At 34.8% G+C, this 22,833-nt stretch overlaps 1 protein-coding gene across 1 annotated transcript; it reads right to left on the reverse strand.

The window, feature by feature from the left end:
* Positions 1–5,588: 5,588 nt before the first annotated feature.
* Positions 5,589–6,354, reverse strand: LOC145093109 (uncharacterized). The gene has a single exon (XM_079031159.1). It carries the CDS (start codon positions 6,202–6,204, stop codon positions 5,773–5,775), a length of 432 nt encoding a protein of 143 aa, XP_078887285.1. The 5' UTR covers positions 6,205–6,354; the 3' UTR covers positions 5,589–5,772.
* Positions 6,355–22,833: the final 16,479 nt, after the last annotated feature.

Below are 22,833 nucleotides of genomic sequence, written 5' to 3' on the forward strand. Positions count from 1 at the left end.
TATGCATTAATTAGGAGGCTAATATGATGACACATGTCAAAAGGAGATTAAAACTATTCTTTTATTAGAATAAGTAAGAAGTAAGATATATATATATATATATATATATATATATATATATATATATATATATATATATATATATATATATGTGTGTGTGTGTGTGTGTTAATGTGAGACCATCATATTTTATGAAACATGAGGATGCAATCCTAACAATTTATTTTGGCGATAAAAAAGTATTTTTAAAATGCAAAATAAATGAAAATTTTTGAATTTTTTAAATATTATTTTCGTCATTTATTTTATACAAAAAAAAAAATTAAAAATTACTCTTTTTTCTCAACATATACGTGAAATATTCTAATAAAACATTATACTGTAAATATTCAAATCATATTTTTAGAATATTAAAATATTTTACTAGAGTATTAAACTATAAATATTTAAAAAAAATTAATAGAATATTAGAATATTTTAACAAATCTAACAATTTATGTAGAATATTAGAATATTTTAATATACCTACCAATTTTAGTAGAATATTAGAATATTCTAACATTTTAAAAATTCGTTTTGATTATTTACAGTATAATATTCTATTAGAATATTTCACTTATATTTCGAAAAAAAACAATGATTTTTTTTATTATTTTATTATTATTATTTTTGGATAAATTAAATAACGAAAATAATAATAAAAAAAAGAATTTTTGGATTTTTCCTTTTATTTTGCTATTTATAATTTTTTTTATCTCCAATATGAATGATTAGGATTGTGTCCTGATGTCTCACAAAATTAACATATATATATATATATATATATATATATATATATATATATATATATATATATATATATATATATAGGGTTAGGTTAATTTGAGACCACCTATATTTTGTGAGACCGTGAGACGCATTTTTTTTTTTTAATTAATTCAAGTTCCGAAAATAATATTTAAAAAAAGAATTTTTTGATTTTTCCATTTATTTTGCATTTTAAAATTATTTTTTAGAATATGTACAGTGTAATATTCTATTAGAATATTTCATGTATTTTTCAAAAAAAATGGAATTTTTTTTAGTTAATTCAAGTTCCGAAAATAATATTTAAATTTTTTTTAGATTTTTCCATTTATTCTGCATTTTAAAATTATTTTTTAGAATATGTTAGTGTAATATTTTATTAGAATATTTCACGTATTTTTCAAAAAAAAAATGGAATTTATTTATTTATTTATTTTTTAGTTAATTCAAGTTCCAAAAATAATATTTAAATTTTTTTTAGATTTTTCCATTTATTCTGCATTTTAAAATTATTTTTTAGAATATGTCAGTGTAATATTCTATTAGAATATTTCACGTATTTTTCAAAGAAAACGGAATTTTTTTTATTTATTTTTTAATTTTTTTAATTTTTTTTAGTTAATTCAAGTTCCGAAAATAATATTTAAAAAAAGAATTTTTAGATTTTTCCATATATTTTGCATTTTAAAATTATTTTTAAATTTGGTCTTACGGTCTTACAAAATTAAGATGGTCTCAAATGAACCTGAACCTATATATATATATATATATATATATATATATATATATATATATATATATATATATATATATATATATATATATATATATATATATATATAGACATACACTTGATCCTTAATCATGGTTCTTTGTAAAATTGTTATACACGCTATCCATTGAGATGTATGGGCGTATGGTGACAAAAAGTTACATTGGTAACGTTTATAATATCATTACATCAATGATACAAAAATGTTTTCCCCAATCTTGATTTTCAAATTGCCCCATGTTTGAAATTTAATTTAAAGGATTGTATGTTTGAATTTGAATATTATAACTATATATATTATTGAGTCACTTATCAAAATACATTAACGGGTAGATAATAAGTTTTTTCTTGTGTTTAAGAAAAAGTATATTCAAAAACAATGATAACAGAGAAAAATATTAATTTTATCTTATAAGTTTGTAAAATTAAGATGTGCAATTATTATATTGTATTTCAACAAAAGATATTTTATAACTTACATGAACAAAAAATATGCATTAGTAATTAGTACATCAAATAAGATTTAACATTATTAAAAAAAAAATACAATAGGTCACATGTGACGAATAAACCTTTAGTGGTTACTTGGTTGATATATTTGTATATAATATTTGAAAATTGAAATAAAAACAGGCGTATTCAGAAGATCATTGATGAACTAAATTATGAAACTTTTCAATGCAAAAGGAAGCACACTCGGGTCCCCTTTCTTGCATGCTTATTTTCTCTAGAAATGTTTTCTTTTTGAATAATTGGCACTTGAATCCAAATTTAAATTTCAATTTCGTAGCTTCGCAATTCAAACAAACACTTTAAATGTAAACGGATAAAACTGTCGAGTTTATTAAATTAAGTTTAGAAAAAGTTATGATCACATTTTTTAACGGCAGAATTTTAATTAAATTAGTAAGATGTTAGTATAAAATCGAAACACATTACAAGATAGATATAGCAATGGTTGGGTTTTGTAACTAATGAACCTAATAAACTTTAAACTTTGTGCTTCTATTAGCAAATCCAAAACGAGGAGGAAACAATCGAATCGAAAATGATCGTTTTCTTAGTTTTGGACACTCCAAATAAGGTTGTTTCGAAAGTTCCAAAACATCCAAGGTGTATTGAAAGCCATTGCTTTAAAGCATTTCTTGTGAGCCATGTTCATGTGTAAGGTACAGTGGCAAGAAAGTCTACTGAAACTGTATAAGGAGACAAAATATATATATCCCATAATCGAGCATTAAGTGACAAAATGACAAATCATTTATGCAGAGGTATACACGATAAGGATATGATCAATAGTCTCGATATGTGACTCACAAGTGGTTAAAAGTGATTCAATCTACATCTATGATTTCTGAAGATCGACTCTATTAGACATCTAGTTCCATTGAACTCTCCAAATAAAAACATTAATCTTGATATGAACAATATTACTTCATATAGTATGACTAGCACCTAGTGCAAACGAGCCAAGTTACTCGTGAGCTGCTCGGGATGTCTCGTTAAAAACTTGACTTGAAATTGATTTTTAACGAGTTAAAGCCGAGCTCGGGCCTAATATTAAGCTCGTTTATTAAACGACCTCGAGCTCGAGCCTATGTCACTAAACTCGATTTGGCTCGCGAGCCTAAAAGAGCTTATATATAATATAATTTATTATTATATTTATATATTAAAATAAAAACATAGTTATAGAATCAGGGATTTGGGGTGTTAATAAACGAGCTTTTTAACGAGTTCGAACCGAGCTTAAGCTTATTTATGCATATTAGACAAAAAACGAACCAAACTCGAGTCAAAGCCGAACTTTTATAATTCTTTACGAGCTTGATTCGAGTTCAAGAAAGCTTGAATCGAGCCGAGCTCGATCTTGAGCCTCGTATAACTTAAACGAGCTCGAGTCAAGCCTGACCATGTTCGGGCTCGGCTCAGCTCGTTTGCACGGTTGCACACCTAGCACCTACCAATATAGTACCATTATCGATATTTGATCTAGCCAAAACCACTAATCAATGTGGCACCACCAATACTTCAGTATGGTGAGATGGCAGTGCGATACTGCAGTGAACACCACACCGACCAAGTGTGCAGTTTGGTGTCCACCCAGCACGATACCATCTTCCCGCATGGTTTTCCTATTTTTTAAAATACTTTTAATCCTTATGAATCAAATACGAAAAGACAACTTACAACAAACATCTAAGGTCCCGTTTGATAGTTTATGTCTGAGAAAGTGTTGTATGGTAAAGTGCTGCCTGGGAAAGTTTTCTGACTGGGAAAGAAACCATATTATTTGATTGTACATGTGATTGACTATGCTGAATGATGAAAAAAGTAAGAATTGAATAAAAAATAAATTTAAAAAAAGTTATTTAAAAAAATTAATAATCTAATAAAGAAAGAAAGAGGCGGGGTTTAATGTATAATTGTCTTTCTAGCTCATTCAACCAGAAAGATATGATTTTAGGGCTTTCTGAGAAAGACATATCTTACCGGGAAAGACTCTTTTTTTTGTGTAAATCAAACAGTCTTTCCGGTCCATTTAGCCAGAAAGATCTGTTTATACCTAGAAAGATGCATATCAAACGGGGCCTAAGTATTCTCTCAAAACGTAGCCAATTGACCATTACCAACCTTTTTTTAGCATAACGACCCCAAATCCAACCCTCTAGATACAAATTGAACCAGAGAATGAATGATATTACTCCATTGTCCTCTAGTAATACCATGGAAAAAAAATGAGATTCAAAGTTGCCTTATGTTCCATAAATTTCTTTTTATCACTTCGAACCCATACATAGTTTTAAGTCCACCAAGAAACGACATTTCCACTTAAAAAGGAGAGCTCTATTGGAAGCATGCAAATTTCCAATTCCAACCTCACCTTTGTCTTTACTCGACATTATCTTTGTCTTAACCTACAAGGACGAGTACACCCATGACTTTCATGGGTTCGCTCACGATAATGTTTTGTATGAAAACTTTGATTTTGGTATCCTTATCCTTATGCATAAATAAACTTGTTTCGTGTTCCATAAGAAGTGTCATATATATTTTCAACATCGTCTTTGGTATTTTGCATCCAAATTCTCAATTTTATTGAAACCAACATTAAACTTTTTGTTCAAAAAAATTGGATATCGATAGCATGTTGTAATATCATCACTTTGCTCCTTAGTTAATAAGTTCTCATCAACCTCTCTTATGGACATACAATATTATACTAATAGTGAAACTACGTTAAACGTCGTGTTATGTTTTGTGGGTGAACTTTATATTGATATTGATTGATCATTTGTGTTGTGTTTTGAGGATCAAAATTTTCTTCCCACAATGATCGTTGATTTGTTCACTTCATGACTATGAACGTTCGTAATCAAACTCCAAACATTATACTCTACTTAAAACATTTAATGTTGCTTAGATTAACAAGTCAAACAAATAAATTAAAGTTTGGTTTGATAAAGAAAGATCTAATCTTATATGGTAAATTTAACAAATTGATATTTTTTATTATTATCTACACAAAATGATTATCAATTTTGTAATTGGATTGATAAAGAAAGAATTATGTATTTTCAATTTTGCAATATATGATTTTTTATTTTAAAAAAAAAATATCTTTTAAGTTCTTTTGGTATTTTTATGATTTCAAGATTGAATGGCAATGATCATATACTTTTCATACTTGCTTTTATCTTGATTCTTGAATCAAGCAAACGAATTCAAGTCACATCGATCCATTTTACGAAGCTAAACGTTTGAAAAAAAGTACATAACATTCTTTTATTCAAATGAATCACAAGCTTAAAGCTTTAAAGCAACTCCTAGAAAAACTTTATGTATACAAAGACCAATTCACTTTACAATAAAACGATTTTAGGATTGATTTTTTAAAACTTAAATCAAGAGAAGTTCATCGATGATTTCAGCTTTCACGTACTATTGGCAATGTAGATCAAACGTATTATTTTGCATAATCAATCATGATCAAATTCGAAAAACAAGGTTTTCAAATATCAATTGGGATTTTTGATTCGAAGAATAGGAAACAAAATTTAAGATCAAACCCTAGATGGGATTAGGGGAATGTTTACCAGAATCTGTTACTGACAATCAGAGATTGAAAATTTGAACATATCATTGTGATTTCTGGAAAATTTCTCTACAGTTTCCAAGAATAAGATAATGATTTACTCGGGAATCGTACCAAGTACCGGCCTCCATGCTCGTCGGAGTAACCGTTGCCGTAATGTCCCCGACAACGGCCTCAGCCCTCTCGAACCACCGCGCCGAACACCACCACCACTCCACCGCTTCGTTTCTTCTCCACCGTCTGTTCTGTTCTGTTCAAGCAACCGAGGCGACGGAGGCGAGGACACAAGCAAATCCTTCAGCTTCTGCCTCACGCCACCGACATCCTTCCTATTGTCCGACGAATCAACATCATTATTACCTCTCCGATCTAAAAACTCTTCACGACGCGGCAACCGCCGACTCAGCAACATCCGTAACGTCTTCCGTCGTCTGAGGTGAATTACCGGGCTTGTAGCTGGACTCCGGGAAGGACTTCCGGCTAACGCACATTGTGTCGCTAGCAGCTTAAACTTTTGAAGTGTCGCCATTGATTCCGATCAAATTAACTCAAATTTCTCAATACAAATCTCCAATTCGTTTCAAAACTCCATCAAACGATAAATTCAAAGACAAATTTAGCGTCGAGGTTCTTGTTCTTCCATTGGATCAGTAAATACAGAGGGAGAGGAAAGGGAGAGAAGAAGAGGGGTTAAATAATTGAAGGGATGGGAGAGTGGAAGTAACGGACGGCGACGTTAAAGTTAACGGGGGGTTAACAGCGGGAGGATGGGAATATTGTGACACGTGGCAGTGAATACGGAGTTTGAACGGGTCTCTCATGGGTCCCACAGTCTAACTCGTGCAGTCTAACTCGAAAGAAAATGGAATGTTGCAGCTTGTACGTCGTGCAGTTTTGTTTGTAACCTTGTTTTTATGTTCTGTAAAGTATCAAGTGTGTCATATTGTACTTGTCTTTTTTGAAATAATGAAATAATATTTTTGTTCCATTATTCGAATATTTAATCAAGTAATGTAATATCAATATCTTATGTAATGTAATATCAATATCTTATGTCAGGAGACGTTGATATGTTTATTTTTTTATTATCATTTTTTTTTTCTAAAAGCAGATAACTTAAAACAACTAGTAATTACGTGACCCTAGAGTGACAAATATTATGGAGATTGTCAAATTTTTCTTTAGTGACATACCAACCCGTTCACATGGAGGATGCGATTTTGTTCTTTGATAAATGGTTACGTGAGTCGATTGAGGGCATTATGGTTTGTGGTGGTCTTTATTTGGGGACATTCAATGGCGATTTGTTTCATTACAAATTAGGTTTGGTGGTTTGGGATTGTATTCAGCAGTAGAGACTTCCTCTTATGCTTTTGTAGTATCACGAACTTAATCGTGGGTGTTACAAGACCACATCTTGCAAGATAGCGACATATGTGATATGAATTTTGATTATGTTTGTGATTTGGCTTATCTTTGTGATACGATTCTAATATTTGACTTCGGCAGTTTCACTAATAAGGACATCACCCCTCTAAAAGTCAACATTCATTAGTGAGTGCTCTTGTCCAAGACATGGAAGTTCACTTCCACATGACTAATAGGAGTCTAGGCATGTACTTTATGTCTATTTATAAAATCTAAAAAATTGTGTGTTGGTTATTGGAATTGATGAGAGCATACCTAAGAAATGAATTTGGATGTCGATTTGATTCCAATAGTACTCGTTGCTTCTTTTGTTGGGTTGATTGGAACACTAGTTATATGCTTAACACATGCAAGTTAGATGTTGTTTTGCAATAATAGTTAAGTCGTTAGGCCGAGAAGAGAGAAAAATTTCTCATTTTCTTAGGTACATAAACTCATGAAAGAAAAATTAATTAGGTCATTTTGGTGGCTAGGGAAAAGGCGGTCTAAGTTTTGAAAGTGTTTATACATTAAATTGGATTGTATGGCAGTGAAAATTTGCTAAGGACTTCAGGTCTATTTGGAATTAGAGTGATATACATGACAGTGGTGTGGTATGAGTTTGAATGGGGAGGAGCTAAATTTGATTAGAGTTTGGTAAAACAATAGCTTGTTATATTAATTAGATCATGCTAAAGGTGTTATTCTACATTTTCTTCTTAAGAAGTGTGTTGTTGATGGGTCAATGCGTATGTTTTGAAAAGATGTTGGATTTCCAAGATTGTACTTGATAGAAAGGGTATAAAATTGTTGCATCAGAGATCAATGGTTTAATCAAGTTTGGGATTGGAATTGGTGTAGATTCGTGAGGTAGCAATGGTACTAAGTTCTCAAATGTGGTTTTATTACTTAGTTCCTTCCTCTTAAGAGGAAAAATAAGTTTTGGGAGCTTGATCATCCATGAAGTTTTGTGTAAGTTCCACCAAATTCTACACTTTCTACATTGATGGGGTGATACCAATACACGACATCAACATTCCAAATGGAAAAGATTTGTTCATAAAAAGATTAATATTTTTGTTTAGAGTATTTTACTAAATTGATCCAGCTTAGATTAAATTTGTTAATATGGGAATTGATTTGGATTCACTTATTTGTCACTATCGAGGTTCTCATAATGAAGATGTCATTTATGTATTTTCAAGTTGTGAGGCAACGACTCAAACATGGTCCCGTATTCATCGATAGTTAAATTTGGTCATTCTTTTATGTGATATTGTCAAAAACATCTATATATGAATTGATTCTTCGATTTTGTCATCTATGAAATCAACAGATTATGATACAATTTTCATGACAACTACTTAGGTGATCCGGAGCTATCATAATAAGAAAGTCTTTTGCTCAAATAAGTATCATCGACCATTTAAAGTCAATTGAGTTTTGTGGTTACAAAACAATATCATGTCTATCACTTTGTAATTGTTTACTTCTATTTGTACCACTTGTGTCGGTTTATAAATTTCAGTTAAAAACGCACAATGACTTGTAGTGTCGCCATTATATCATTTTGTCATCTATGAAACGTACGAATTTGGATACAATTTTCGTGACAACTATTTTGGTGATTCGGAGATATCATAATATGAAAGTTTTTTTTCTCAAACAAGTACCATCGACAATTTAAAGTCAATTGAGTGTTTTGGTTACAAAACTATATGATGTCTATCACTTTGTAATTTCAGTTAAAAAAACACACGATAATTTGTAGTGTCGTCGTTATATCATTTTGCCAGTATGATACATTAAAGGCATGTATGTATATAATGATATAAATAGAATGGATGTACGGACACAACACTATTCAAAAATATTCTCAAAGATTGAATTTTTTATCGGGATAATGTCACTGTAGCACATGGAACTTTTAACATTTGGCTAATTTGGTCCTTAAAGTTTTTTTTTTTGGTACATTAGACCAGTAAACTCGTAAGTGACCTTTTAATTACACCATTTTAGCAACTTTTAGAAGGTTTCCCGGTTATACGATGCCATTTTGTCAATTAATATATATTTTTTGTCTAATCCGATGCCACATGAGATATGCCACGTCAATTAATGAAATACGACGCTAAAAGCCTTTCGTCTTCAGCTATCGAACTTCACTAGTCTTCGTCTTCATTATTCAGCAGTAAAAGAAACTGATTTAGGGTTTGTGAAGCATTCCTGTGATCGAGCTGAAAGAAACAAAGAACTCGCAGCAATGGCACAATCGGAACCTAATGGACGGTTTGCGATGGTGGAACTCAACTACCAAGGGGTATTTAATCGAAATCCTTTCTCTTACACTGGTGGTGTTAAAACCATCTTCAATGATGTTGACTTTTCTTCTATGACTTATTCTGAGTTTGTGACCTTCTGCGAACGTTTCATGCATGAAGAGTGTAAAAAGTTTTACTACTGTGAACCAGATATGTCCTTCATGGAAGGGCTTAATCCCATTTCAGATGATGTGGAATATTCTGCTTTTATTTTTGATGCTTATGGAACAGATGGTGTAATTTCGGTTTATGTGGATCATATTGGGGTTGGTGTTGATGGGTGGAATGATGATGAAGATAATGATGATGATGAACATGAGTCTTGTATTGATGGTGAAAATGAAGACAACATAGATGAACTTAGAAATGTTGCCTTTGAATTTAATGAGGATGTAGTGCATATGAATAGGACATCAAATGATCCTTTCTTGAGTAAGATATGTGTTGATGATGAGGATGCAAACAACATTGTAGATGATGACAATGGGAGAGAAGTTGAAGTTAACATACAACTCATTCCATATTTAATGAGCTATTACACTGGAAAAAACAAAAACCAATTCTAAGGATGAGATTTAAGGGTCCAGGGCAAGTAAAATCAATGTTATGTAACTATGTTGTAGCTAATGGATATTAATTGTGTTTTGAAAAAAATGATAGGACAAGACTTTTGGTGAGGTGTAGCAAAGGTGCTTGCACATTTAGATTATGGGCTTCCTGGATGAGTGATGAAGAGAGTTTCCAAATCAAGTCACTAAAAGCTGATCATAGTTGTGCTAGGAACTTCAAGTTTGGATCATTGGTGACATATGCATGGACTGGGAGTCACTATACCAAAGAGATTGTAGAAAGTCAGAAAATAAGTTTAAGGAAGCTTAGGTTAAAGGTAATGGCCAAGTTTGGTATCCAAGTTAGTATGGGGCAATGTAGAAGAGCAAGAAGTATGCACTGAAACTTGTTGAAGGTAACCTTGTTGAACATTATGGTAAGCTATGGTCATATGGTCATGAGATTTTAAGGACAAATCCTGGGTCAACTGTGAAACTAGATATGGAGGATGGTCCAGATGGAAAGAAATATTTTAGCAAGTTCTATTGTTGTTTTCAAGGAGTTAAACAATGTTGGATTGAAGGGTGTAGAAGGGTAATTGGTCTTGATGGATGTTTTCTTAAAGGTGTTTGTAAGGGAGAATTGCTTTGTGCTATTGGGAGGGATGCAAATGACAAGATATATCTTATTGCTTGGGCAGTGGTTAATGTGGAGAACAAGCAAAATTGGAAGTGGTTTCTAGAGCTTCTCATTGATGATCTACACTTGAATTTAGGAAATGGTTTCAGTTTAATGTCAGACCAACATAAGGTTAGTATTTTACATAGTAATGCATTTATGTTGATTTTAGACTATCTGAATTAAACCTTTTTGCTTCTACAGGGTTTGATAGAGGCTGTTAAAGAGTTGTTGCCGTATGTAGAGCACAGGCAGTGTGCTAGACATATTTGCCAGAATTTGCAGAAGAGATTTACCGGTGCCATATATCATACCTTGTTTTGGAGAGCATTTAAAGCCACAACTGAGCATGCTTTTAAAGTTGTGATGAAAGAAATTGAGACATTGAACCCAGATGCTCATCAATATCTCATGGAGAAAGATCCTAAAACATGGTCTAGAGCTTTCTTTCAAACTGGAAGGTGTTGTGATGCAGTTGAAAATGGGTTCTCAGAAAGTTTTAATGTTGTAATAGTAGATGCTAGGAAGAAGCCCATAATAACCATGTTAGAGGAGATACGATTATACATGATGGACAGAATCTACAACATGAAATTAAAGGGACAACAATGGGGAAATCATATTTGTCCAGAGATAAGTGATAAGGTGAATTTGCTTAAAAAAGCTCAAAGGCATTATCAGGTACTACCAAGTGGATTAAATCAGTTTGAGGTAAGGGGAGCAATAGATGCATATGAGGTGGACTTAGAAAGAAAAACATGCTCATGTAGGTTGTGGCAATTGAATGGATATGGATGTGCTCATTCTGTAGCTAGCATATCCTTTCTTAATAGGGATGTAGAAGCCTATGTAGACAACATGTTTAGCACAACCACATGTAGGAAGGCATATAATTACATAACTGCTCCCATGAATAGCAGTGACATGTGGCCAGAGACAAACTATACTCCACCATTGCCTCCTATTAATAGAAGGATGCCTGGTAGGCCAACTACTAAGAAGAAGAAATCCACTACAGAGAATACAGGAACACACATGGTTTCTAAAGCTGGAAAGAAAATCAGATGTAGTATTTGCAAGGAGATAGGTCACAACAAGGCCACTTGTCCATAGAGAAGGCCCCAAAAGTTAAATGTGAAGAAACAGAAGAAACAAAAAGTATGTGTGAACTAAAATGCAGGACAGGTAAAACAATTTAAAATATAAGATTAATTACATATAATTTGTTACTAACATAATTATATCATGCCATGTAGGGTAGTACAAGTGAACAACAACAACATGAAGAGGTTGAAATGACTCCAATTGAGATGGATACTACTCAAAATGATATGCAAGTTGCTCCTATTGATGTTGAATCTAGTAGTGCAAGGGATTTTAGTCATTATATGCAATTTACTCCACCTAGATGTTATGAAGGTGATGAGGGTGTTATGGGTGAGGAAGTTGATGTAGTTGAGGAAGCTTTTGTGGTTGCGCAAGTTGTTCAAGATGAGGAGGCTGAGGAGGTTGATCCTATTATCCAAGTTGATAATGTAAATGTTCAGGAGGTTGATGAGGTTAGTCCTAATGCCCAAGTGGATAATGGTAATGTTCAGGAGGTTGCTCCTGTTAACCAAGTTCAGCAGGTTTGTGTTAGGCCAATTTCAGATATTTTGAAGAGGATAAGGAGAAGAAAGCCAGAGAGAATATTGAAGCTGAAATTAGGCAAAACAATTGGTGGTGTTGATGATCCAGGAAATTCGAAGGGAAAAGCTCTTGTAATTGATTAGTGTTTATTGTAATTTGTGTTTAAAGTTTATGTAATGGGATGATGGTAAATTGGATTTAAAGTTTATGTAATAGGATGATGGTAATTTATATTTAAAGTTTATGTAATAGGATGTTGGTAATTTATATTTAAGTATGTATGACATTAAAGGGTATTTTGGTCATTGAAGTATGTATGAAAGAAAAAGGGTATTTTGGTCATTTAAGTATTTATGAAAGAAAAGGGTATGTTGGTCATTTATTTATTGATGACAGATAAGGGTATGTAGGTCATTCATTTATGTATGCAAGAAAAGGGTAGTTTGGTCATTTAAGTATGTATGACAGAAAAGGGTATTTTGGTCCTTTAAGTATGTATGACAGAAAAGGGTAATTTGGTCATTTAAGTATGTATGACAGAAAAGGGTATTTTGGTCATTTAAGTATGTATGACAGAAAAGGGTAATTTGGTCATTTAAGTATGTATGACAGAAAAAGAGTAATTTGGTCATTTAAGTATGTGTGACAGAAAAGGGTATTTTGGTCATTTAAGTATGTATGACAGAAAAGGGTAATTTGGTCATTTAAGTATGTATGACAGAAAAGGGTATGTTGGTCATTTATTTATGTATGACCGAAAAGGGTATGTTGGTCATTTATTTATGTATGACATGAAGTATGAAAGTATGTTACCATTTTAAGTAAAATCATGACATTTGGCTTTGAATATTTATGCATGGAAAAAATTGGAATAATGTGCATGCATGGGGATGTTTTATATGGCCCCAGATATGGTTTTTTAATGGCTTCACAGGTCCCATTTTTTCATTATTAAAACACTCACTGACTACAAATGGTCCCCATACACATAGTGTACTTCCACATGGATCACTTCCTAATTAAATATATTTGTTGGGAATATAGACCATGCATATGTTTGATAAACATCATCTGATTATACAAAACGCCCTACAATTGGGACTTTGAATATTTTTTTACATTACTTATCATATGCCCTTTCATTAGGGACTTACCACCTGACAACATCAACACATTAAGGTTGATAACCCCAACTTATAACTAAAATCAGCTTCAATACATACAAAATGCCCCTTATGGAACTGACTTTCTAGTCTGCCTTTACAAAAAATACAAGGGATCCCAAAAAAAACAAAAGCTTACACTAACCAACCAAACTAACTACATTGACCCCCCTTGCATCATGAACTTCTTTCTCACTCTTTGCCACCTGATACTGCTCCTGTGACAGCAGAAACTCCACTTCAGCAATCCTTCTCCTCAATTTGTTCATCTCAGACGTTTCATCTTTGGCATCCAGTTTCTGCTTCAGAGAATATAGCAGGTTTTTGTAGTACCCGTCTGCCTGTTCTTCATCTTTCCATTCAAAGAAGCTACATTTCCTCAACCTAGTCTATAAAAAGCCAATAAAATTAGGGTTTGACTGACAATCACAAATCAACTACCTTTAATGTACCAGCGAAATGGGTTTTATTCACAGTGATCGCCAAGAAGGAAATAAAATTAGGGTTATTAACAGATGAAACAAAATACAAATACACCATTATCGTCTTTACAGAAAGAAACAACACATCAAACCATAAAATACTAACTTATCAAAATCAAGAGAATCGGGACCTACCATACTATTTTGACAATTCCAGAATCGCCTCCCAGGGTTTGTTATCTTCCAACAGGTTCGTTCTTTAGCTGGAACGACACAATCACAAACCTTTACCCCTTCTTGCGACTGAACATGAGTGACTTGTAGCTGATTCCTTGACATCGATGAGCTCGAAGACATTCTTCTTCAGGATGGAAATAGTCGGGGAAGGAGAATTCTTTGACTTTTCAGAGAAGGGTAAGTAAAGATTTAAAGGAGGTCCGAATGAGGGTTTCAATTAATAAGCCTATATCGACAACTGGACTACTTCGACACATAAGCTTCCCACGTAAGCTTATTGGACACATCAGCGTGCCACATAAGCATTGTAACCGGGAAACCTTCTAAAATGGTGTAATTAAAAGGTCAATTAAGAGTTTACTGGTCTAATGTACCAAAAAAAACTTTAAGGACCAAATTAGCCAAATGTTAAAAGTTCCATGTGCTAGAGTGACATTATCCCTTTTTTATCCACTAAAGCTTGTACCTTGCGTGTTGCAATGAGGACTCTTAAAAAATTATAAAACAAATAATCTATAAAAAAAACCAATTATAAAAAAACATAAAAATGAAGATATAAAAAGTTATAAAAAATTAATTTGATAAATGAATTTTTTCCTAATAAAAGCCAACAAAAATAAAGTTGTAAATAAGACATAAAAAGAAAGAAGTTGTAAGACAAAACTTCGTTATAAACTAATTTTAAAAACCATAAAAAACTAAATTGTAAACAAAAGTTGGGAAAATTTATAAGAAAAACATTTGGACCAATTTTGTAAAAAAATTAAAAGTTGCGTCAAAATTTTAAATAAAGAAATTTGTGATAAATTGAGTTTGTAAAAAGTCTTGTATGAAATTCTTAAACGTTTATGACGTATAAACATAAAATTTTAACAAAATTATTCATAAAAATGACATGTGAAAATATAAAGTTAAGATTGATAAAAAATTCTTTAAAATGTATAATCAAAAGTTTTAGGCTTTCTATTAAGGTCGAATTTTCAATATAAGTCCAAGGATGAAATATGTACAAATATAATTGTGGGTAGAGAAAAAGATTTGGCTTTGTAGAGGGTAACATGGTTTTGAGGAGCAATTGCTAACTGATGAAATAAAAGTGATTTACATTGCAAAAAGAAGACGTAATATCTAAAAGGGATAATGACTTGGGAGGTAATTAGGTTTTTTGTTTGTCCGCATTAGGTCACTTATGTTTTTTTTGTGCGTATTAGACCATTATGGTCGTTATTACCGTTTACATTTAACCCTTTTTACCGTTTGCTTCTTGTTTAGCTTAGTTGACAGCTTACGTGTCCGGTGGCATGCCTATAACAACCCCATCGAGTCCACCTCAAACAATGTCCTATTTTTCTTGTGCCATAAATTGAAGAGTTGAAGAAGAACAGAAGAAGATGTCGCAAGCCTCCATCGCCTCCACCTCAAACAACCGAATCATGTGCTACTATGGGCTCTCGAGTTGGATTCGAGGCTCCACGACACCACAAAATCCGGGGAAAAGGTTCAGAACATGCCCTAATTCGTTGGTAATGGCCAATTTTGAAGATTGAAGCTTTTTTCTCTTTAAATCTCTGTTATAAGTGTGTAAGTTATGGCATTTATGTAACGCCCGTGTTTTTGGGTTTGCCATTTTTAGCAATGTAATAGTCCAGGTTAATATTTGTAACCCAATTTGAAATAATAAGAATGTATTATTTGTGAATTATGTGAATTATGTGTTTATTTTCTTAATTATTATAATTTAATGAATTAAGAATAAAATAAGCGTCAAAATTAAAGTGTGGGATATGTGCGATATCTTTGCATGAAGATGTAGTGGTTGAAACAAGGATTCCGGAGATATAATGAATGCCGAAATCCGAGTTATAACGAAGAAGTTATGACATGTCGAAGTTTCGCGACAAAACCGGTGTGACACGGCGTGACGTAAATAGTGAATTTACGAAGGAGTGATATGTAGCCTTAGTGATCAACACGAAAGACGTAGATAATGTTGAACTGAGAGCATGCATAAAAAGAACGCCTAAATCTGACTTCGTATGAGGAAGTTATGATTTTTCGAAGTTTCAGCTTAGCAGTAGACAGCCCAAAAGTTCGAATTGAAATCGAGCGAGTTTTAGCCGAAACTTTCTAAGCGAGAATCGAAGATCTCGTCAATGGTAGTGCAACGACAGAAAGAGGGACGAAAACGAACGTCAGACGAAGAAGTTATGAATTTCTAACGAAGTTTTTCTGTCCCGACCTACTAAAAATAAATAATAAAAAATAAATTCAAAACTAGCCGACGGAGTCTAAATGAAAGTTGTAGAGTATGGTCTGACCTATGCATGGATATAAAGAACGTCGAAAACGGAGCCTGTATGCGAAAGTTACGCAATTTAGAAGTTTGACGAGTCAAATTACGCCGAGCGTAATTTAAGTACGCCCAGCGTACTCAGAGGAGTGCAAGTTGTCTGACCAATACTCGAGTGCCACCAAATTACGCATGCAGTGACGTCAAAGTACACCCAGCGTAACCAAATTACGACCAGCGTACTTGGAAATTACGCCCAGCGTAATCCCAGACCCATCAGCCTATAAATGGAACTCGAGATCAGCCATTTTCCTTGCGATTTTTCTTCCTCTCTCTCTCTCTAATTTCTGCATCGTTTTACGTGCCAATCATATCCCGAAGCCCCGGTATCATTCCCGATCCCCGAAGCAAGTTCCGAAGCCCCGAGGATCCCGAGAAGTGAGATTTCCGAGCCGAAGCCCTGCCCGCGAGGAGCCCGGTTTTTGTGAAGATCTTCCAGATCTACCGAAGAATACTACATTTGCAAGTTGTAGTGTTGTCCGATCATCTTCTGATCAAGTGAGGGTATAGTCCCTTTCAATACACGATATTATACAAGTAATCGTTAAATGTATTTAAGAATTGTGTGAGGGTATTATTATTACCTTCTAACACATAGACTTATATGACTCTCCTTGAAATTTCTTGTTATGTGTTTACGTGTTACTTGCTATTTCGATGGAGTATTGATAGAGCATGCTATACAGTTCTTTTTTTTTTTTTTTTTTTTTTTTTTTTTTTTTAAATTATGTATAAAACATGTATATTTTTATCTACTAATATGTTAGGTAGAACATGGGTAGACAGTTGGTGCGCAATGAAATAAATTGATGAGAGGCCTCGTTGTTGGTGTTATTCTAGTCATTCAGCAGAGTATGGATGACGATCACAGACTATTCTAGACAGCCCTGTGGAATGCTAGCAGGCTCATAATCTGTAGGTGTTGTGAACGATCTGGTCACCGGTGTACTCTATCCCCCACATGGTTGCCTTTAGGCCACTTATTGTTGAGGAAGCCCCTCTGCAGTAATGTCCGTCCCGATGAAAATCCTAAATTAAGTTCCTTATAATAGATATTGTTTTTAGGGACGTAAAGTGAGGATTACAGGAATGGGTAATCGAGTTATTGTTGATTGTTGAAATTAAATATAATTATTTATTGTGGGTTGAAAACCCTATATGCTCACCAGGCCCCCAAGCCTGACCCACTCAGTTTATTTGTATTATAGGAAGTGGCGCAAGGGCATAAGATGGATGAATCATCAAGTTGTTTTGTTTACAAGTCTGTATATGTATATATTTGTTGAATGACTTGTAATGTTATCGTTTATGCTTTACGGTTTGTATCGGAACATGACATCCCGATTTTTTTATTATGAAATGAAATTATATTTCTTTATGAAATGTTTTGATAAAAATCTATTTTATCATGTTTTGTTTTTGGGAACAAATTCCGCATCTCTTTTAAAATCAAAAGAATTTACTCTGAAAATGTTTAAAAAGCATAAATGAAACCGGTTTTTTCTGGCCAAGATTTTGGGGATGTCACAGTTGGTATCAGAGCATTAGTTTAAGCGAACTAGGAATTTGTAGGATTTCTAGACTTAAACTTAGAATGCTAAGTGAAGGTTGTTAGATGTGTGTCTGTTATATTTCAAACATGAGCACTAGTTTATTTTAGGAAAGTTGCCTAAAATGCTTTTATGTGCTAAATGTTAATTTGTTGCCATATATGATATTAATTGTTCGGATCTATGGTCTGTTGCCGACCGGATCTGGAAATCTTATGTGTGTAGGATTCTAAGCGTATGTCTACGATATTAGAACTAACATGTAAACGTTTCGGAGTGATAAGGATGATTTGAATATCTATCGTGAATAAGGATCTAATTTCTCCTTATTCGGTGTATAGATCAAAAATGGTGAGAACGAGGAGTGGAGTGGGAAATGCTGATGAAAATAGGAATCAACCACCAGTGATCGAGCAAGTACCTGTTGTAGCTGCTGCACCTGAGCCGATAACAATGGCTGGTGTACAATTGATGATTCAAACGATGTTGGATTGTTAGATGGAAGAAACGAGACGTCTGCTTAGGCAGAATCGTGAAGAACCGTCAATTCAAGTGGAAGAGCCCGAGGAGAATGGAGGGCAGTCTGAAGGAGGAAACTTTAGTGGGATCATTGGTCAAGACGACCCACTGATTGTTAGGCAGAATAACCAGGATAGAGGAAATGATGGGTGTGGGTGCAAGTACAAGGATTTCATGGCATCCAAACCACCATGTCTATCCGGAAGCCCGACTCCGGTACAAGTTATGGACTGGATCTCCGAAATGGAGACAATGTTTGAAAGTTGCGAATGCAGCAACAGGTAGAAGACCGCTCTTGTGATCCCTCTGCTAAAATCTGGTGTGTTGAGTTGGTGGAAGTTGTTAGCTGATTCTATGCCCAAGGGAGAAGCAAGCAAAATGTCTTGGGAAGACTTTGTGGAACAACTAAAACTGCAATACTGCTCCGAGCAGGACCTTCTGGAAATCAGTAATGAGTTTCAGAATTTGAAGAAGGGGAAATTGAGCGTTACTGAATACGCTGCTAGTTTCACAGAAAAGATGAAGTTTATCCCATATTTGGTACCAACATAACTCTCTAAGGTCAACAAGTTTGTCCTTGGACTACCAGCGGACTATGGTCCAATGGTTAAGCAAGCAACCACATTGAAAGCTGCCATCTGGGCTAAATGTTGAGATCCAGATCAGGGAAAAAGGTCTGGAAAGGTCAGAGGTTGGTGAAAAGAGGAAAATTGATGGATCTTCAGGGTCCAGCAAGAAAAGTAAATTCTCGAAATCTGGTTCGAGAGGAAGTGGAGGAAAAGTAGAGGCAAAATGGTGCGACAAGTGTAAGAAGAAGCATCATGGGAAATGTGACGGGGAAGTGGTCACATGCTTCAAATGTGGAAAGTCAGGGCATTATGCCAACGAATGCACCCTCACCAAGAAAGTTTGCTATGGTTGCGGCGAGGAAGGGCACATCTCGAGAGATTGTCCAAAGAAGAAAGAGGCAGCAAAACCCATCATTCCGCCAAAGCCGAAGGTGAGAGCATTCCAGATGACACTGGAAGCTGCTAAAGATGAAGTTGATGTCGCTTCAGGTACCTTTCTCGTAAAAAAATTGCCTGCCCAAATTTTATTTGATTCTAGAGCCAACTACTCCTTTATTTCACATGAATTTGGTAGAAAACTAGCTTTGCCTATCGATAGACTAGATAATGCTTTATTAGTCGAAGTTGCTAGTGGCAAGTTTGTACCTGTTAGCCATCATATGAAAAACATCTTAATTGACTTGAATGAGAATAAGTTCCACGAGGAATTATTGCCTATAGAACTTAATGGTTTCAACATCGTGTTGGGAATGGATTGGCTTAGCGCCAATGACGCTGAGATATTTTGCAGAAAGAAGATAGTCAAGGTAAACCCGCTAGGGAAAGAGACATTTATGGTGTATGGGGACAAACGCAGAGTAAGTTCTGGGATCATTTCCCTAATGAAAGCCAAAAAGTGTTTGACCAAGGAGTGTACATCATATTTAGCATTCGTAATCGATGCTAAGAAGGAAAAGAAGGTGATGCAAAATATTCCTGTCGTATGTGATTATCCGAAAATATTTCCCGAAGATCTTCCTGGATTACCGCTTGACCGGCAAGTAGAATTCCGTATCGACTGGTTGCCCGGAACGACGCCTATAGCAAAAACACCTTATCGATTAGCACCGACGGAGATGAAGGAGCTGATGATGCAACTTCAGGAGTTATTGGACAAAGGTTTCATAAGACCTAGTTCATCGCCCTAGGGAGCTTCGGTGTTATTCGTGAAGAAGAAAGATGGAAGTATGAGGATGTGCATCGACTACAGAGAGCTGAACAAGGCAACAATAAAGAATAGATATACGTTGCCGAGGATTGATGACCTGTTCGATCAACTACAAGGTTCAAGTTATTTTTCAAAGATCGACCTGAGGTCAGGATATCATCAGCTAAAAGTAAGAGAGCAAGATATAGAGAAGACTGCATTCAGAACACGATATGGACACTACGAGTTTTTGGTTATGTCGTTTGGACTAACCAATGCTCCAGCAACATTCATGGATTTAATGAACAGAGTTTGTAATCCGTTCCTTGATAAATCTGTGATAGTGTTCATAGATGACATTCTGATTTACTCGAAAAGCCAAGAGGAGCATGGCAGACACTTGCGATAAGTGTTAGAAGTCTTGAAGAAGGAGAAGTTGTATGCTAAGTTTTCCAAATGTGATTTTTGGATTTGAGAAGTCCAATTCTTGGGTCACGTGGTCAACCAAGAAGGTATAATGGTTGATCCAACAAAGATTGAAGCTGTAATGAAGTGGGAACAACCAAAAAGTCCCACAGAGATCCGAAGATTTTTGGGATTAGCCAGATATTACCAAAGGTTTATCCAAGGCTTTTCTTCGATCGCTAGTCCATTGACAGCTTTGACCCACAAAGGAGCTACTTATGCTTGGAGTGATAAGCATAAAGAAGCATTCGAGAAGCTAAAGAAGAAGTTATGCGAGACACCGATTCTTTCTCTAACCGATGAAGTTGAAGACTTCGTTGTTTATAGCGATGCGTCTAGAGTTGGATTGGGTTGTGTTTTGACCCAAAGAGATAAGGTGATCGCGTATGCATCTCGACAGCTAAAAGAGCATGAAAAGAACTACCCGACTCATGATTTGGAGTTGGCAGCGGTAGTTTTCGCTCTGAAAATATGGAGGCATTACCTCTATGGCACGAAGTGCAAACTTTTCACTGATCATAAGAGTGTCCAATATCTCTTTAGTCAGAAGGAATTGTATATGAGGCAACGACGCTGGCTAGAATTACTTAAAGACTATGACTGTGAGATGCTTTACCACCCCGGTAAGGCTAATGTTGTTGCTGATGCTCTCAGTCGGAAATTCAATCTTGAAAGAAAAAGGCCAAGAGCGTTGAGAATAGAAGTTGTCACGACCATTGTGGAAAGTATTAAGAATGCTCAAGAGGAAGCTTCTGAGAAGAATGACCGAAAGGAGGAACGTTTGGGCAAGACGTTGGTGTTCGGTATAAACAGTCATGGACTAAAGGTGTTCCAAGATCGGATTTGGATACCTAAGATAGGAGGAGTCAGAGATCTTCTGATGGAAGAAGCTCATAAGACCATGTACTCGATTCATCCCGGTAGCACTAAAATGTATAGGGATCTAAAACCCTACTACTGGTGGCCGACGATGAAGCTTGATGTTGCAAAGTATGTGGCCGAGTGTGTGACTTGTGCGAGAGTCAAGACACAACATCAGAAACCATATGGGAGTTTAGAACCTTTACCTGTACATATGGGTAAGTGGGAAGACATTGCTATGGATTTTGTCACTAAACTGCCCAGAACAAAAAGTGGTCACGGCATGATTTGGGTGGTCGTTGATCGATTCACTAAGAGTGCGCATTTCATAGCAGCTAATGAGAAATGGTCTATGGAAAAGCTTGTGAATTCTTACGTGAAGGAAATTATGAGGCTTCACGGTGTTCCGTTAACGATTGTGTCAGATCGTGACAGTCGTTTCACCTCACGATTTTGGAAAAGTCTACAAGAGGAATTGGGTACCAAGCTGTGTTTAAGTACAGCTTACAATCCACAGACTGATGGTCAGAGCGAACGGACGATACAAACACTTGAAGATATGCTGAAAGCATGTACCCTAGAATTCCAAGGTAATTGGGATGAACATTTACTTTTGGTAGAATTTTCCTACAATAATAGTTTCCACTCAAGCATTAAGATGACCCCTTGTCAAGCTTTGTACGGACAAAAGTGTCGTACGCCGTCTTGTTGGCTTGAGGCTGGGGAAAAGCAGTTTATGGGACCAGAGATAGTCCATCAAACTGCTGAAAATTTGAAAATAATTAGGGAGAGAATGTTAGCAGCTCAGGATCGTCAAAAGAGCTATGCTGACAAAAAGCGAAGACCGATGACTTTTGAAGTTGGAGATTCAGTTTTGCTTAAAGTCTCGCCGTGGAAGAGACTTATAAGATTTGGTAAAAGAGGAAAATTAAGTCCAAGGTTTATTGGACCGTTTAAAGTTCTTCAGAGGATTGGGAACCAAGCTTACAAGCTCGAACTACCAGAAGAACTGAATGGAATTCATAACACTTTCCATGTGTGTTATTTGAGGAAGTTCATGGGAGAAGTTCCCGACATGATTCCACTTTCGGAGTTAAGAATTGATGAAAACAAGAGATTGATCGAAGAACCAGAAGCAATCGTTGACCGAAAGACTAAGAAGTTGCGACAAAAGATGGTTGAGTTAGTGCTTGTCCGTTGGAAACACGCGAATGAGCCAAATCTCACCTGGAAGACGGAGAGTGACATGATG

This window comes from Lactuca serriola, chromosome 3, assembly GCF_051521515.1.
Source record: "Lactuca serriola cultivar US96UC23 chromosome 3, Lser_US96UC23_V15, whole genome shotgun sequence".
In the NCBI taxonomy this organism is placed as follows: domain Eukaryota; kingdom Viridiplantae; phylum Streptophyta; class Magnoliopsida; order Asterales; family Asteraceae; genus Lactuca; species Lactuca serriola.

What these genes read in the sequence shown, in the direction of transcription:
- LOC145093109 (XM_079031159.1), bottom strand. Translation starts at nt 6,204, where the DNA reads ATGGCGACACTTCAAAAGTTTAAGCTGCTAGCGACACAATGTGCGTTA.